Raw genomic sequence first — 18,143 nt, forward strand, 5'->3', positions numbered from 1 at the left:
GAACGTGACACTACCTCAAAAGCACGCCTCTCTGATCGTAACCCCCTCTTCCCACCTAGAAGTAATAACTATTCTTGTTCCTATTACATATATTTCCTTCCTTTTCTTTATAATATTTCCATATATGTATGTCTCTAAACAATGTTGTTTGTCTGTTTTAAATTTTTTTATGAATGGAATCACATTGTGTGTGTTCTTTTGTACTCTGCTTCTTCTGTTCAGCATTGTGCTTGTGATCCCAGAGTACTTATAGGTAAAATGACAGGATGTCTGAAATTTGATTTAAAATAGTGGGAGGAGGGAGCAGTTGCAAAGTATACATTGAATAAATTGGCCATCAATTGATCACTGTTGAAGCTAGGCAATGGATACAATTAGGCTCTTTAGACTATACTCTTGACTTTTAAATATGTTTCAAAATATTTAAGTTGCTTAAATTCCTTTGTTAGATTCATTTTAGCTGGTTTGTTCATTTTCATTGCTATATAGTAACAGTTTTCTAAGTAAGGTCCCAAAACCAGGAGCATCAGAATCATCTGGAAATTTATTTGAAATACAGATTCTTGGGCTCCACCCCAGATTTACTGAATCAGAAACTCCTGGGGTGGGGCCCAGCAATCTGTTTTTAATAAGCTCTCCAGATAGTTCTGATGTACACTAAGTTTGATAACCACCACTGAATAGTATTCTACTGTATGAATATACCACAATTTATCCATTCTACTATTGATACACACATGTATTATTTCAAGTTTGGGGGTTTCAAGTTTTTGGATGTTATAAATAGTCTTGTACAAGATTTTTGGTGACAAGAGTCTCTCTGATATATAACTAGTGGTAAAATAACAAGGTCATAGGGTGTATTTGTCTTCAACATTCTATGATAATTCCAAACTATTTTCAAAGCAGTTCACCAACTCACAATCCTACTAGTAATATATGAAAGTTCCCTTTGCTCTACATCCTTGCCAATACCTGGTATTTTTCAGACATTTTAATTGTTGCGACTCTAGAGGGTTAAGCACTTTTAAGCTTTCCAACTTGGGATCAAAAAACATATATTAGAGAATAAAACTTCAGACATGAAATCATAGTTTCACAAATATATCAGTTAGTGTGTTTGCATGGAATAGGCCTGATGCAGGAAAGAATTTGGCATGATGGAGAAACTGGAAAAGGTCAATACAAGTAGACTATGAAAAGCAAGATGAAATATTGTACAAAACGTTGTTGGGTAGTAAGGCAAGAACAAACCAGGGACCTTGCAGACATGCTAGAGTGTGAATTTTATTCTAAGTTAAATGAAAAGCCAAGCAAGAGTTTTAAGCAGGAAATTTACAAAATTATATTTCTATATTTGTATATATTTAAAATATTTTAGGCACACATCCACTTCTAGCTATGATGGGGTTGCTTGATGCTTCAGACCAATGCTTCTGCTGAAAACCACTAGAAAAGCTGAATAAAGCACAAATACACACACACACACACACACACACACACACACACCCCTGCTTGAAGGCATCACAGAGCTGTTGAGACAACCAGGAGCTGAGGGGACAAAATCCTGAAGAAGAGAAAACCACAGAGAGGCGAGCCAAAATTCTGCAGCTATTCTTTCCTTTGGCACATTTGCCATAACTAAGTGAGGGATAAGGTGCTAAGGATCCAGGCAAAGAGCCTCAGCAGAGTTGCTAATAAGAGGCAATAATACCAGAAGAACTTTTGGTAGGCTATTGAGGATAGAAAGACAAAAATTAGAGACTTGAGAGGTCAAAGATCCCAGTAAGATGAGAGGAGCAAAAAACCAAGCCAAACACTTGGCTGGTACTCCCCTCAAGACATTTGCTGAATTCTGAAGCTGTATAGGGCAGAAGGCTCCTAAGATGCCAAGGAGAAAGCTCCCAAAATGCTTCACAGTACTGAGGAGAGAAAAATTAGAGTTCTGAACTAGCCAGGGCGAGATGTCATTGAGAACACCCCACGCTCTTAGCTGAAATATCAAGAAGGCTACACCTAGAAAGAGGTATTAGTCAGTGGCAGACAGAGCTTTATTAAAACATAGCCTACAATCAGCTCAGCCCCTAACTGGATTACAATAATCAATTCCCCAATACGCTTGCCTAGCAGCTATTTTCTCTGGAGTAAAATATCATTATTGACAACATCTACAATTTTTCATACAAAATGTTGAGTATATAATTAAAATTTACTAGGCATGCCCAGACACACAGAAAACAGAATGGAAAAAAAAACAGATCACACAAAAAACCGACAAGTGATTCAAATATTGGAGTTAGTAGAAAAAGAGTCTGACTATGATTAATATACTCAAAAATATAATAACAAGATGGAGAAATAAGATGAAAAGGTAGAGAATTTCACCAGAGATTAGAATCAATAAAAAGGATCAAATGGAATTTCTAGGACTGTGAAATTAAGAACTCAATAGATATTAAGACTGAACAAGAGATTAGACATAGTAGAAGAGATGACATAAATTGGAAGGCAGGTCAAAAATTTTTCAAAACTGAAGCACAGAGAAAAAAGTAAAATGGAAAATATAGAAAAGAGTGCAAGAGACATTAGAGCAAAAAGGTCTAATTTACATAAATTTGAAGACATAGAAGAAGAGAAAAAAATGGGACCAGAAAAGTATTTGAAGAGATAATAGCAAACTGATTAGAGATATCAAGGCACAAATACAAAAATAACTAAGAACTCCAGCAGAGTTGAAAGCAAATAAACAACAAAAGATAATCAATAATTCCAGACCTATGGTCATCATAGAAAAATTGATACAATCTAAAGACAAAGAGAAAATCCTAAAAGCAGCCACAGGAAAAATGGCACATTATCTTCAAAGGAGTAATAATAATGTTGGTTAATGGCTGATTTTTCAAAAGAAATTATGGAAACCTGAAGACAATGGAATAAAGTTGTAAAGTAGTGAAAAAATCTCAAATATAGAATTCCATACTAAGAAAATATCATTCAGAAATGATAATAAAATTAAGACATTTGCAGACAAGTGAAAACTGAGAGGATTTGTCACCAGCCAACCTTCACTTAAAAAAAAAGTCAACAAATCCTAATTGGGCAGAATAAAATGATCCCAGAGGAAAACATAATAATACAGAAAAAATAAAGAGCAATGGAAAAGGTAAACACATGCATAAATACAACTCATCAAATTGTACATTTCATATCTGCAAATATTGATTGTTTAAAACAACAATAAAAATACCATGTGATGGGTTTTAAAAATATGTAGATTAAAATGCATGACAACAATAATACAAAAGGCGTGAGGGGGTAAATAGAATTAAAATGCCAAAAGGTACCTCGTCACCCAGTATCGTATTTACCCAAAAGAAACAAAAACATGTCCGCAAAATGACTTGTACACAAATGTTTATAGAAGCATTGTTAGTAATAGCCAGAAAATGGAAACAATTCAAATGTCCATCTATAGGTGAAATGTAGACAACATAAATGTAAACAAATTTTAAAGAAATGTATGGTATATTTATACAATGGATTACTATTCAGCAATAAAAATGAATGAACTACTGATAATCTAAAAACTATAGATGAATCACACAGACATTTTGTTGAGCAAAAGAAGCCAGATTTAAAAGTACATACTATTATTCCATTTATATGAAGTTTTGACAAAGCAAAACTAATTTATGATGCTAAAAGTCAGGACAATGGTTATCTTTGGGAATATTAGAAATTGGGAAGAGGCAGGAGGGGACCTCTGGGAGGTTAGTAATGTTTGATTTCTTGTTTTACTTGGAGATTACATCGATGTGTTCACTTTGTGGAAATTTATCAAGCTCTACACTTAGGACTCTTCACTTTTCTATAGTATGTATTTCCAAAAAAAGGTAAAAAATATATTGCAGACATACAGAAGATTATACAAAGAATACCAAGACTGTATCCACTACCAAGTTTAAGAAACAAAACATTACCAATACAGTTGATCTGTGAACTACTCCCTGATTACTCCTCCCCCCACCCCGCCAGAGAAAAGCACTCTCGTGAACTTGGTCTTCATCATTCCTCTGCACTATTTTATGCTTTCGCTCCTTATATAGGCTTCCCTAATCAATATATAGAACTGTTTTGCATGTTTCTAAAACTGTGTATAAAAGCTAATTTGATTTCTATTTTTAAAAGATCATTCTAAAAGGGGCACAAGGGAACTTTCTGGGATGACAAAAATATTCTATATCTTGATTGGAGTATTGGTTACATGGGTATATACATTTGTCAAAACTCATCAAATTATACATTTAATATCTGCATTTCACTATAGGAAAATTTTATCTCACTTAAAAAAATTTTGTTTTACACTAGATCATTCTAGCTTCTTCATAGGTAACGGATGAGGGTGGACAGAAGTGGAACCAGGAAGGCCAGTTAGACATTGCAGTAGACCTGGTGAGCGTCAAATGCATCTATCTGAGGGGTAAGGAAAGAAAGACAGGTTGTGGGCACAGTTCTTTGAGGAGCTTAACTGTGAAGTGGATCAGGAACTGGAGGAAAAGTGAGGCCAAAGAAGGAGTTCTTAGAGACAGAAGATCAATGGGGGCCGGCCCGGTGTGTAGTGGTTAAGTTTGTGCCCTCAGCTTCTGCAGCCTGAGGTTCTCAGGTTCAGATCCCTGGTGCAGACCTACATACTGCTCATCAAGCCATACTGTGGCAGGCCTTCCATATACAAAAAAAAAATGGAGGAAGACAGGCACAGATGTTAGCTCACGGCTAATCTTCCTCAGCAAAAAGAGGAAGACTGGCAACGGATGTTAGCTCAGGGCCAATCTTCCTCACAAAAAAAAAAAAAAAAGACAGAAGATCAAGCTTGACCTGGTAGAGAAAAAAAGCTGGAGACAAAGAAGAGATGAGGGATCAAGGAAGGAACAAAGTCTTCGAGAAGGTGAGAGGGGCTGGGATATGAAGTACAGGTGGTTTGGTCTTTGCTGGGACACAATGTCTTCTTGCTTTTTAAATGGAGAGAAATAAAAAGAACAGTACAGATCGAGGAAAAATTGTTTGTTTGGTGGTGGAAAGTGAGGTAAGGAAGTGCCCATCCAACGGCTGCTACATTTTCAGTGAACATGAGTCACTATCTAGAAAGGGTGGGCATGGGAGTGTTGAAGCCTCCCTTTCAGACAGATTAAATGCCCAACAGATATCCCAACTCTCACAATATGATATGGGTTCAAAAGCAGGAATATTGTCATTCACCTTTGATTATGCTGCACAAAGCACAGCATAACCTGTATTAGGCACTCAAGAGGGAATGGATAAATGAATGAATGAAGATTAAATTTTTTTTCATATTTTCTTAGCACATTTTTATATCACCAGTCATGGTCTACAGTGAAACTGCAGAAAACATTCTTTTCAGGAATAATTCACCTTAGATATCAAATACATTTTCCTTTTTCTCATTTTTAGTTCTGTGTGTTCTTGGAAGAAAAGCAACCTGTGTTTTCCAAGGTTATCAATTCTTCATTTTATCTAAAGAAATGATATGTTCATCTTCTAAAATGATTTTTAAGCAGAATTCACCAATGGGGCAATTCTCACAGGAAATGAAGAAATAGAACATATATCCCTATATTACTACAATTTGTGACAAGCATAAGGATATAGTTGACCGAAAAATTAGAAGCTCTTGCCAAAAAGGATTAACCTCTTCTTTGTATTCGAACGTTCCTGCTGCTGGTAAGTCACACGTGCACACTGAGTGAAGAAAGCCTTTAGCACTCATGTACAAGAATCTCAGGGTGGTCTCGGCCAAACCTAAATGTGCCCAGAAGAATGAAAGCAATGGCTGCCTTTGGAGACAAGTTAGCACACTGTACTGTTTATCACTTATCAATTATGAAATGAAAAATATTATAAATGTATTACTTGCAGCATCAATTGTTATTTGCTTTATTACACTAAGTTCAAGTTCCATTTAAAGGCCTCCATTCACGCAAGAAGCACCATCCTGGTTGGCTGAGCAGTTGAGTTTCTGTGCTTATAGTTCATCTACACACTTACTATGCATATTGAGTGTGCTCTCCTAGCTCCTGCTGCCACAGCCAGGCTATAAAGGAATATGTTTTTGTCATTCTTAACTATGGTAATTCCAAACTTCAGCTGTCAAGTTTGGAGCTAATATTCCCATATACGTAGTTCATGCTCTACTCAAAAACGATTCCTTGTTTGCTCTCAGAAGATCCTAACATAATATATAAAATGGCAGGATCAATTTTTTAAAAATAATCTAGATCTTTAAATGCAGCTATGATGTATTTTTTCCTTGAAAATATCCCCTTTCCTATCATTCCCTTTATTCAGTAATTATAAACCCTGGCCAAGCAGTAAAATAGCAGAACTTGTTAAATATCAACAAACCATTAACAGTAGTGTTTACAGGGAGGAAAAGGATGGAAAATTTCCATCCTCCGAGACACTGTCATTTTAAATGTGGAGGCATCAATTATTTCTCCTATGCTGAAAGGTCTACACGTTTAAAGGTTCTGTAGATCCACTAAGGAAATAAGCAACCGTTTCTCTGTATCACTAAACACAACAGGATACCAGTCTTGTGCTGGTTTTAAAACACCAGCAGAATTCTGCGTGTGAATATTAAGGTCTAGTATTTCAGTTTCAAGAGAAGCAGAGTTATTCTGTGGCCAAAGAGCACTGGGACCATACTTCAAGTTGTCAATTGCACAGTATTTCCAGAGCCAAAGACTAGCTCCAATGCAGAATCCTGTAATCCTAGAGTCTAAAGAAACCCTCTGTCTCCTGGTCCAATCTGACATCCAAGGCAGAAATTTTTTTCCCCAGCATCCCTGACAGATGGTCAGCCTCTGTTTCAATTACTCCAGTGGGGGAGTTCTCAAGAGAAGATTCCCAAGGGATATGATGAAAGGCTAGAAGCAACCATTCAGACAGGGAGTAAGGCTCCAGTCAGTAAGCCTGTGCCATACAGACAACGTTGCCAAACTCTAAAACCCGACTTCCAAAAGAATAAGTTTCAGAATTAGCAATCACAGGGGTGCAAGGTAAGACATGTAGACCTCCAATTCTGGAACCATCCTAGGTCTTTTCATTGGCCGGGGGAGTAGCTCCTACAATCAGGGAAGCGAGGTGGCTTTTCTCTCACTGATTTCTTAAAGTAAGAACTGACTCTTCCAGGCTCACAGCAAGGGTTTGTCAAGCTCAGAGAGGATCAAAGCCCTTCCTTCTGAAAACCAAGCCAAGGGACCCCCTGGTGGAACTGCTAATGCTTAAAATACTCTTAACTTTGGTCTTAACATCTTCACTATAGTAAACCAGAACAATTCGGGCTCTTCATTTAAAGGTGTGTATCGGCTTTGCCGTAACTGAAGTTGTTTGGTTGGTGTAGGGTGGATGTGTGGGGGTTGATGTCTTAAGCGCAGCCCTTCATCCCGCCGTGAAGTCTGGCTTATCCTTCCCGGAAAAGCGAGAGCGCGGGGCTGAGCAGCCAGCACATCCCCAGCCGGACCCCGGGACGGGGCGCCCCGGCCCTTACCTGTCGATGCTGATCACGCACAGGGTCATGATCGAAGCTGTGCAGCACATGACGTCCATGGCGATGAAGACGTTGCAGAAGAAGTGGCCAAAGATCCACTTGCCTCCGATGAGGTCGGTGACGCTGACGAAGGGCATGACCGCCACGGCCACCGAGAGGTCGGCCAGTGCCAGGGACACAATCAGGTAGTTGGAGGGCTGGCGGAGCTTCTTGACGAAGCACACCGAGATCACCACCAGGCAGTTGCCGGCGATCGTCAGCAGCGTGATGAGCGTCAGGATGGAGCCGATCACAACTTTCTCGGCTCTGCCATAGTTGATCTGCTCCCAGCAGCCGGAGGCATTGTCCGGGGGCGCGTCCCAAGTGGGCACGGGGCTGGCCGTCACCTCGGGGACCCCGCGCAGCAGGTGCGGCGCCCAGGAGCCCGCAACCGGGCCGGCGCCGTCGGGGCTCAGGTCGGGCAGCCCGCGCCCCACCTCGGGCAGCAGGAAAGAGCGGAGGTGCCCGTAGAGGTCCGGGCGGCCGCTGCTGTTAACGTCCATCATCGTGCCGCTGTGCGCTGCTGCCCATGGAGCCGGCGCCGCCGCCACGAGCTCCGGCTGCCGGCCCGGGGGCTTCACCTCGCCTGCTCCGCTCCGCGCGGGCCAGACATGGGGCCCGCGCCGGCCGCTGGGGGGCGTCCCGGCTCGGCCTCGCGGTCCCGCACGTCCCGGGCCCCCAGCCGCTGCGGCCAACGCGCGAGCGCGGCCGCGCAGGGACTCCCCGCCCGAGGCGCGTCAGGCACCCGACGGACGCGCGGGCTCGCGGGCCTGCGGGCCGGGGTCGGCCGGCCGCACCGCCGCCCACAGCCCGCAGCAGCCGCGCGCTCGGCCGAGAGCGCCCGGGAGGCAGCGGCAGAAGTTGCGGGGTGCGCCCCGCCCCTCGCGCCCGCCGCCGCCGCCGCCGCTCCCCTGCGGCAGCCGCGCCGCGTCCCCGCCGCCACCGCCGCCGCCGGCCGCCGCTCGCGCCCCTTGGGCTCCCGGGACGGGCTTCCCCGGCTGGGCAGGGGCCGGCGCCTCTCCCGCGCCGCCCGCTGGGCAGGGGCCGCCGCCTCTCCCGCGCCGCCCGCTGGGCCGGGGGCGGCGCTCCTCGCGCCTCCCGGGATCCCGAGCTTCGCGCCGGGACCTGTCTTGGCGGCGGGAGGCTCAGACCCCTCGGACAGAGCCGAACCTCCTCACAGTAGTAAACGAAATTGTGGTAGGGGAGGACCAGGGAGCCGGCGGACGTTCCGAGTCATTGCAAAATGAAGAACCTGGAGAGGGATTTTTTTTCTTAATTAAAAAAACGTTTTCAGGCACTACTACACCAAGCAACAAATAGATACTTCCGTTTCCTTTTTTGACCACTTATGGGAAAAGGAGAAGCAGCCCAGTGGGGTGGGGGTGGGAGCTTAGAAGAAGAAGGAGAAAGAAAAATGGGAACGAGAGGGATGCTTTCAGGTCTGGGTACCAAGGAGGAGCTGGGGGCTCTGGGGAGGAGACCCTCCAGGGAGCTTAAGCCCATTCTGACTCACCCTCCAGGCGTCTGGAAACTGGCTGCTTTTATATTCAGACTTCAAAGCCTAATATATTGAAATGAGGGTTAATTTTCCCGTGGCATTCTGGAAACCTTGCACATGAGCGAAGAAATGACCGGTTACAATGTTCTGCAGAAGAATCCTGGAGGTGTATGTTGATTTAATGCGTATTGCCTAAAATCCCCTTGGTATTCAAACCCTGTCAGAGTGGCTGATTTGTCTTATTTGTGAGACTTACTTCACTCCATTTTGTTTAAAGGTTTTACTGGAAGCCAGCAGTGATTTCTTTAGTTTAAGACTCTAAAAATAATTAAATCTCTTTTCTTTTCTAGTTAGGCCCTAGTGGATTATAAATAAGAAGAAAACGAACAGAAACCTCTAAATGTATTAATCTCAGTGCTGAATAACACTCTCATTCTTCAAGGTGGGTGTTAGTCCTATCTTTCCAGATAAGGAAACACAGTTGCTATTGCAATCAGTTGGTAAGTAATAATTAGGTTTCGAACCCAAGTTTATCTGATTACTATGTCCATATTCTTCCCTCTACACATTAAAAAAAATTTTTTTTAGGTAGGAAAAAAATCCCTAAGTGGTGGGTCAATGTTCACAACTCTTTCATTGTAATGAACATGTCAGGGGCTCTTCTCTGCCTGGGATAAGCAGATCAATACATTGTCAGAGGAAGAGTGGAAGATAATAGGCAGGCCACAAAGCAGTACTATTTAATAGCTAAGACGATAGATGAGGAAATTTCTCCAATCTTAGGTTAGTTAAATAACTTTTGTCTGAAATTATTATCAAACATAATTTCAGACAAAAGAAAACTAGTTTGTATCTGGAAGGCATCTAAGAAACCATTTCTTTACCCTTCAATACAGAGAGGGAAATAGAGGCTGGGAGAAGCTTAATGACTTATCCAAGATCATACATAACTATATTGAAATGTCTCAGTTTTTGGTTTTGAGGTTTAGAATTGTCTCAAGACCTCTTAAAAATTCCTTAAGGTAGTAAATTTCACAAAATATTTTTTACTTTTCTCATTTTAACTTTTTAATTCATTTTAACTTATTTGACTTTTCTCATTTTTTTTCCTCGAGTAATCAAGTCAGCTTACATTCTGTCTTGGCTCTTTAAAATAATATTCTACATTAATTAAGTATACAAAGAATTTGAAAAGCAGTCATTTTATTTTTATTTGAATCTACAGGCAATATAATTTGGCACCTACACTCTTACCAGCCCTTAGCTAGCCCATCTATACTTCCTAGCAGCTTCTGATGTTTTTTGCTTTTGTTTTTTAATTATAGGACATATAAATCCATCAAATAATCAGTAACATACTACTTTCTAATTTACTTCCTCTTCCATTTTCAGTATAGCATCAGGTCTAAACTCCCCTTTCTATCAAGCAGTCACCTCTATTACATTATCCATGGTGATGGCTGAGTGTATTTCATAAGAGTTGGTAGGTTTTTAATTTATAAGCTGTCACAATGTATAAACACAGTTATTGAAAATCTCAGCTTCTGCAGCATTACCTTGCTTATGTTGAGTTTAAATTTCATCCATCATTGTATTATTCCAAAATCCTGATGGAAGAGTCTGGAATTCTTTCAGTTTCCCTCTAACCTTGACTAACAAATGGTCCTATCTTCATAAAAATGCTGAAATCTCGTGTATACTTTTCCATAATTTTCTCACAAAGAAAAGCTAAAGATACAGCTTCACAAAATAGTCATAAAATACCCAAACATTCATCTAAATTTGTTATTTGTTTTGCCCTTGGTTTCTTGGTGTTTTAAAATCCATATCAAAGTGTTGCTTCCTTCACCCTCCCCCTGCCCGCCCGCTCTTTGGCAGTTATACTAGAGATAATAAGAGAAGTGTTGGCATCTAAATTAAATCGTGTCTTTAGTTTTTATCCCTTTTATTTCTTTCATTTAAAAAATCACTCTGCTGCCTTAAAAAGTACCAAACTTGGTCTAGACTCTCATTGCCTATAACAGCATTCTCATAAGATCAGCAATGAGAGCACTTGACACTACAGCTTTCTGATGTTTCCAACTGGCAATCTCCCACTCTCAAAACTGCTCTACGGGGTGCCAGCCCACGGCTAGCAGTTAAATGCGCACGCTCCACTGCTAGTGGCCCGGGTTCGCATCCCAGGCGCACACCGACACACCGTTTGTCAGGCCATACTGTGGCGGCGTCCCATATAAAGTGGAGGCAGATAGGCACAGATGTTAGCCCAGGGCCAGTATTCCTCAGCAAAAAGAGGAGGATGGGCATGGATGTTAGCTCAGGGCTGATCTTCCTCACACACACACACACAGAAAAAAAACCTGCTCTGGGAAGTACAGAAGAGCAGCCAAGTCCTACAACAGGACTTATCGTCTTTTAATAAGCTCTTCTTCCCTCTAGGTATTCCTCTAGTCATCTAAATGCATGTGCTTTAATCATATCTACGCAGACCCACACATGCCCATCCACAGGACATCAGCTTAGGAGAGTTTGTTTTCCCATAAACAAGCATACTCTGACAATCTATTTACTTTAAGAAACACAAGTAAAGTAAAGATTTCTATGCCATAGGATTTATTGGCAACTCACTAGTCAGCTAAGCATACTGATGTCATGCTGACTGGGGTTCCAGTAACGTCCAATGCTCGCAGCAACTGACTTCCCACAAGGCTGCTCTTCTACTTCTCCAGAGTTTTTCAGCTGCTCAGTTTTATAGCCTGTTGCCTCACTCAACTCAACTAATTGTCTGGGTGTCCCTCGACCCCAGAATTGGATGAGAAAACACGAGGAAAACCAGAATGCTTAGACAGGTGTAGTGCTAAGATTATTGTATATAAATACTCAAATACTACCCTGTGGCTACCAGTCAGGCCATAAAGCGGTAGCACAGAGACAGAACACACATCCTAGTGACAATGATTGAAATCTGTCAACACAGACATTGGGGAGGCCCAGTTGGGGAAAAGCAGTTAGTCTGGGACACAGGATTGTCCCCTTCTCTGTGACAGTCCTCCTCACCATAGCTAGTCTCATCCTTTCTAGGCACTTAAAGCACTTTGTTCTTATCTTATACTTAACTGATGCCTTATGCTTTATATTTACATGACTGTGTTCCCCATTAGACTGTGGACTCCCCAAAGGCATGGATGTTTTCTTATTCCTGCCCCACGCTTGGTGTTCAATAAATGTTTGTCGAATGAATAGAGTATAGAATAACGCCTATAACCAAGAGTCATTTATGATTTAAAATAATTCCTCAGCTTAAAAGTGAATCATGGGACCGGCCCAATTGCATAGTGGTTAAGTTTCTGCGCTCCACTTAGGGAAGCCGGGGTTTGCAGGTTCAGATCCTGGGTACAGACCTAAACGCCACTCATCAGGCCATGCTGTGGCAGCATCCCACAATCAAAAAATAAAGGAAGACTGGCACAGGTCTAAGCTCAGTGACAATCTTCCTCAAACAAAAAGAGGAAGATTGGCAACAGACATTAGCTCAGGGCCCATCTTCCTCACCAAAAAAAAAGTGAATCATGGGGCCTGGCCCTGTGGCATAGTGGTTACATTCAGCACGGTCTGCTTCAGGTGCCCAGGTTCACAGGTTCGGATTCTGGGTGCAGATCTACACCATTTGTCAGCCATGCTGTGGCAGTGACCCACATACAAAATAGAGAAAGATTGGCACAGATGTTAGCTCAGGGTGAATCTATCTCAACAACAACAAAAAAAAGTGAATCGTGGGTTTTGTTTTAACTTAGATATATACATCCTTTAATTACGCTTCTTTCATTTGCATTATCCTTTAATGCTGTCTACAAAATATAGACATGTTATTTTTCTTTGGTTCCTTCCATTTAGAAATTTTCATTCTCTTTACAAAATAAGTGTAACCTTTAAAAAATTTCATCAAAAAAAAGATGAATAGAAAATCAGAGAAAAGATAGATCCAAGAACACTTGTGTATCTTTTAGTCAATTTTTTAAGACCAGGACCATTTTGAAATATAAGTGGTACATGCACACCCCCTAGTGGGGAATCTGTTCCTCAATACAAATTCCACGAAAAGGAAACTTCTTTACTTTTTTCAAGGAACAAATTGGACAATGTCGGCTTCCATAGTCAGTAGCTGAAGGACTAATTAAAAGAAAAGTTAAGTTCTTCAATTAAAGAAAAACAGATAAAAGCAGCATTCATTCCTTGATTGAGTCAACATTTATTGTCTAATACATACTAGGTATTGTTTTAGGAGCTCTTTTTTAAAAGGACACATTAAGTTTGAGAACCTATTGGATATCTAAATGGAGATGTCAGCTAGTCAGATACAAGTTCAGGAGAAGATCCCTCAAGAGGAAGAGTAGATAGAGAAGAGACCCGAGGAATTACCCCAGGATGCTCCAACATCCTGAGGTCAGGGAGAGGAAGAGAAACCAACAAGACTGAGAAGGAGAGGCCACTGAGTTAGGAGGAGAACCAAGAGACATTGGGTGCTTAAAGTCAAGAAAAGACAATGTTTCAAGAAAAAGAGATTGATGAACTGAGTCAAATGCCATGTAAGACAAGAACCATTTCAGTGGAGCGGTAGGGATAAAAGTAGACTAGAATGGGTTCAAGAGATCAGGAGAAGAGAGGAAATGGCAACTGGGAGGGTAGACAACCTTTGGAGTAGTTTTATTCAAAAGGGTAGCAGGGAATTGGAGCAGAAGCTAGAGGGACATGGTATTTAAAGAGAATCAAAATAGAAAGAAGTAAGAAAGGCTTTTACTGAAGAATTGATAGGATGCATCTTATTCTGCTTTTTCTAATGCTCTGTAGAATTCCAGAAATCCTTCTATATTCTTCAAAATAGTATCTGAAATGAAAATTTCCATCACGTCCCGTGTTCACGTCCCATTTCCAGGCAAGACTATACGTGATTCATTATTTCAGTCATTCAATAAACATGTACCAGCTACATATTAATAGGCACTGTCCTAAGTGCTAGGGATGAATAAAGAAGGTAAGTTCTGCAGATGTTCACTGCCTGTTAGAAGAGACAGTGCAGTGTGAAAAGCCTAATAATATAGGTATGAACCAAAGATACTGGGGCCCAGAGGAAATAGGCGCTGGCCCTGCCTGGGGAAACCGAGGAATTCACAGAGCTAACATTTCAGCTCAAGTAGAAATTTCATTAGTAGACTGGAGGAAAGGGGAGTGCAATGCCAACAGGATCCCATAAATATGTGGAATACTTGCCAAACCTGTGTCAGGTAAAATGCATTGGAAGTAGTAAATGTAGACTTGTTGGGGGCAGATCATAAGGAAACATGTGTGCCATGCAAGGTAGGTATCAATTTTACTCTGCGTAAGAGGTGTCACATTATTTTTCTAAAATTAAATTAAATATGACGCTGAGCCCCCGTTCTACTCATCTGATGGGAAATTCAACTCCAATCATTATTGTGACCTCCTCGACCCCTGCCCCACCTCCAGGTTGCATGATGGACATGGAGTCTTGCACCCAAAGCAGAACATTCCAGAAGGCTGCTCTGGTTCTCACTGTTGTCCAAGCCCACGTAATCCCATGAAGCAGCACTGTGCCTCCTTTGTCCTTCAGGAGGATGGGAACATTGGCTAAGCCTGGACACCTAGGGTCTAAGGCCCAGCCTCTCTGGGTACCTGGAGCATCCATTCCTCCGACAGTTTTGCCCACTTCCCTGAAGATTCCTACTACATGAGGAAAAGCAAACCATGTCTTCCCTATAGTTAGGAAATTTGTTCCTTTCCTTTTCCCTCTGGCTTTCTGAAACCTCCTTCAAAAAAAAAAAAAAAATCGCCAATACTCTGTCCCTACTATTACCTGGCATGAACGCTTAAATGTTACTGGCCTGGAATTTTGCCCTCCAGGGTACATTTGGCAATGTCTGGAGATATGTTGTCACAGCTGAAGGGCTGCTACTAGCATCTGGCAGGTAGAGGCACAGGACAACCTCCCACAACAAAGGATTATCTGGCCCAAAATGTCAATAGTGCTAAGGTTGAGAAACTGTGTTATAGACTACATTTTAAATTGAAAATGCACAACTTGAGAAATAAAAATATTTAACTGATTTTTAATAATTCAATATTCCTTTGATTTAGACTAGAAATTTGATGCATTTCTTTTTTCTGAACCAAAATAAAGGGCTGAGTTGTTTTTTGGGTTTTTATTATTATTATTTTGCACTGTTGTATGTAGTGCAGAATTTAGCCTTGATTCCTCCAACTGAAAGCAATATTTAGTTTTATTCACTTTTTCATAACCAAAGACTATTATGCAGAAATATTAATACTTCTGAACATGGATAAATTCTTTGCACAATGGATTTTATATTCAAGGCAATAATTCTCAACTTATAAGATCCAAAACCCCCGGTTTTGGTTTTAGTTCAGGCTGCTATGACACACTACCAAAGACTGGGTGGCTTAAACAACAGAAATTTATTTCTCACAGATCTGGAGGCTGGGAAGTCAAGATCAGGGTGCCAGGGTGGGTTCTGGTGAGGACCCTCTTCCTGGTCTGCAGACGTCCGTCTTCTTGCTGTGTGCTCACATGGCAGAGATCAGAGAGAGAGGAAGCAAGCTCTCTCATGTCTCTTCTTCTAAAGGCACTGATCCCATCATGAGGGCACCGCTCTCATGACCTAATTGTCTCCCAAAGACCCCATCTCCAAATGCCATCACATTTGGGATTAGAGTTTCAACATACGAATTTTACGGGTACACAAACATTCAGTCCATAGCATCCCCTTTTAAATAAAATATTTTGTACTGATAGAGGAAAGAATAAGTAAATATGTATTTAAGTATGCGAATGTCAGGGCACCACTGTATCAAAAGTGTAGTAGTTAGATGCCAGTATCTACTTCTAATAAATATGTTTAGATTTTAATATGTTTAAATTTACACTTAAGATAACTAACTGAATATTGTCAATACTTCTAATTTACATGTATTATTTTGAAGTAAGGGCTAAATACGTATACAAATTTACTTATGTATATATGATTACATAGATTATATATAAAACGATGATATACATATATGTGTGTATATATATTTGTATGTATGGGTATGTGTGGTAATGTGTTTATATATGAATCACCATAAATGTGACTGCTATAAATGCAGTGATACAGGTGTGCTGCATTGAAAACCCAAATAACAAAAGCAGTGTTGCTGCAATGACATGATTTTTTGAAATGGGGAACAACTCTTATAGTTCTCGTGTAGTTCCAACAAACTCTTATAGTTCCAAGCAAAGCAAAGTACAGTCTTCCCTCTATTTACTCAATAGTTAACATTCCTGGAAAATTCAATGCGTATAAAAATTGTGAAAAAATTGCTGTGCATTTATATATAAAACCTTTGTAGGTTCTAGGCTCAGATAATGATAAACAAGCTTTACCTCATGTGAATATCTGGCAGGATATTCAAAAGTCATGCAAGACGAGGGACAAGTGTTCATTGTCTAAGACTTTCTCATACACTGTGGGATAGTTAGGATCCCTGGCCTCTTCCTACTAAAAGCTAGAAGCTAAGAGCAACCACCTCACTTCTCAATTATTTTGACAACAATAAATTTAAAACAATAAACTATCGTGACAAGCAAAAAAATACCCACACAAATTTTCAAATGCCCCCCTGGGTTGGCTGGGAGGTCGAATAGAGGGTATCAACACTGTTGTGGAACACTGATTTAAAGAAGGGTTCAGCAAACATTTTCTGTAAAGTTATATACATATATCCAGATAGTAAATATTTTAGGTTTTATGGGACGAGGTGCAAAATTGAGGCTATTATGTAAGTGCTTAAATAGCAAAGCTTCTTTTGTAATTTTCATTCACATTAATGATATTAATTGAAAAGGGCAAATTAAGCAGTATTATCATAAAGTTTATGATAAAGTTTAAATCAGAGTACCTTTTTTGGATTATAGTCTTCAAGTCCACAATTTGGTGCTGCAATTTGAAGTTAGACCATAATTTTCATATCTGGAAACCAGTTTCTGTGCAGCGAATGAACTGGATTATTCCTAGCCGGATGAATTTTCCAAAGACACAATTTTTCTATATATGAACAAATTAGTTTGTATGCTTTTTTAAAGGGCAGGGGAGGGATTCAGAGTATTTAAATGGCTTATATCATCAACTGAAAGAACCAAAATTGTTAGTCTTCACTGACGAAGTGAGGTGGAGATTTTTTTCCTTGCTAACATTAATAGGTAAATTTCTTTCAGCAGTTCAAAATTTTCTCAGCATCCAGTACAGCTATTTGGAGCATGAACCATGTGTGTGTGTGTGGGGGGGGGGGGGTGCAGGGTTAATTACCATGGCTGTTATTTGTATAGTTTTTAAGTTTAGAGCTCAAAGTGGTTTCTGGTCAATAGTACAATAAATTGGCTAAAATTCTGTGTCTTGACAAAATCTTGTCAGATTGTGCTTATGTTTCATAAGTCTGGTGTTAACAATGACCTCTGCAGGAGTCCCATCTGTAGTCATGGTTACTTATTCTACCAAGTCTACTTTAAAATTCTCAAAATTCTTCTCCATACACAAAAATAAGCCACTTCCTCAAGATGTGCCTTTTTGGGCACCATTTCCAAAAGATATTTAGTCATGTCAAAATTCTCAACAACACAAATAGCTTTTATATATCTACTTGCCTATCAGCTGCAATAGAAAATGCCAGAAATAACTTAGTTTCTTCATGTATTTTATTCTGCAAGTTCTAAGCTATATTTCCAACGTACTGAGCATAGTTATTACGTTTGCAAACGCTAGCTTCTGTTTAGGACCTGTTCTTTCTTTTGCCTGCAATAGACATTCTTTGTAAACTTGCCTTTGGTAAAAAGTTTTAGGTGCCTGAGCAATTTTTTTTTTCCCCCTTAATATGAAACAATTTCAAGGCAGCATCATTGTGATGGTTAGTTTTATCTATCAGCTTGATTGGGCCATGGGGGCCCAGATATTTGGTCAAACATTATTC

The 18,143-nt window shown here is 40.5% G+C and overlaps 1 protein-coding gene across 3 annotated transcripts in view; it reads right to left on the minus strand.

Moving 5' to 3' along the window:
• Positions 1–8,322, minus strand: part of HTR7 (5-hydroxytryptamine receptor 7) — a 78,551-nt gene extending 70,229 nt beyond the window's left edge. For all 3 annotated transcript variants that reach the window (XM_014785531.2, XM_004427816.2, XM_087432260.1), the window contains exon 1: positions 7,568–8,322. In XM_014785531.2, the coding sequence (XP_014641017.1) occupies positions 7,568–8,112 (545 nt within the window). In that variant the 5' untranslated portion in view covers positions 8,113–8,322. The remainder of the gene's footprint in view (positions 1–7,567) is intronic.
• Positions 8,323–18,143: the final 9,821 nt, after the last annotated feature.

The sequence above is a fragment of the Ceratotherium simum genome, chromosome 6 (assembly GCF_057802395.1).
Source record: "Ceratotherium simum simum isolate JZ-2026a chromosome 6, ASM5780239v1, whole genome shotgun sequence".
NCBI lineage: Eukaryota > Metazoa > Chordata > Mammalia > Perissodactyla > Rhinocerotidae > Ceratotherium > Ceratotherium simum.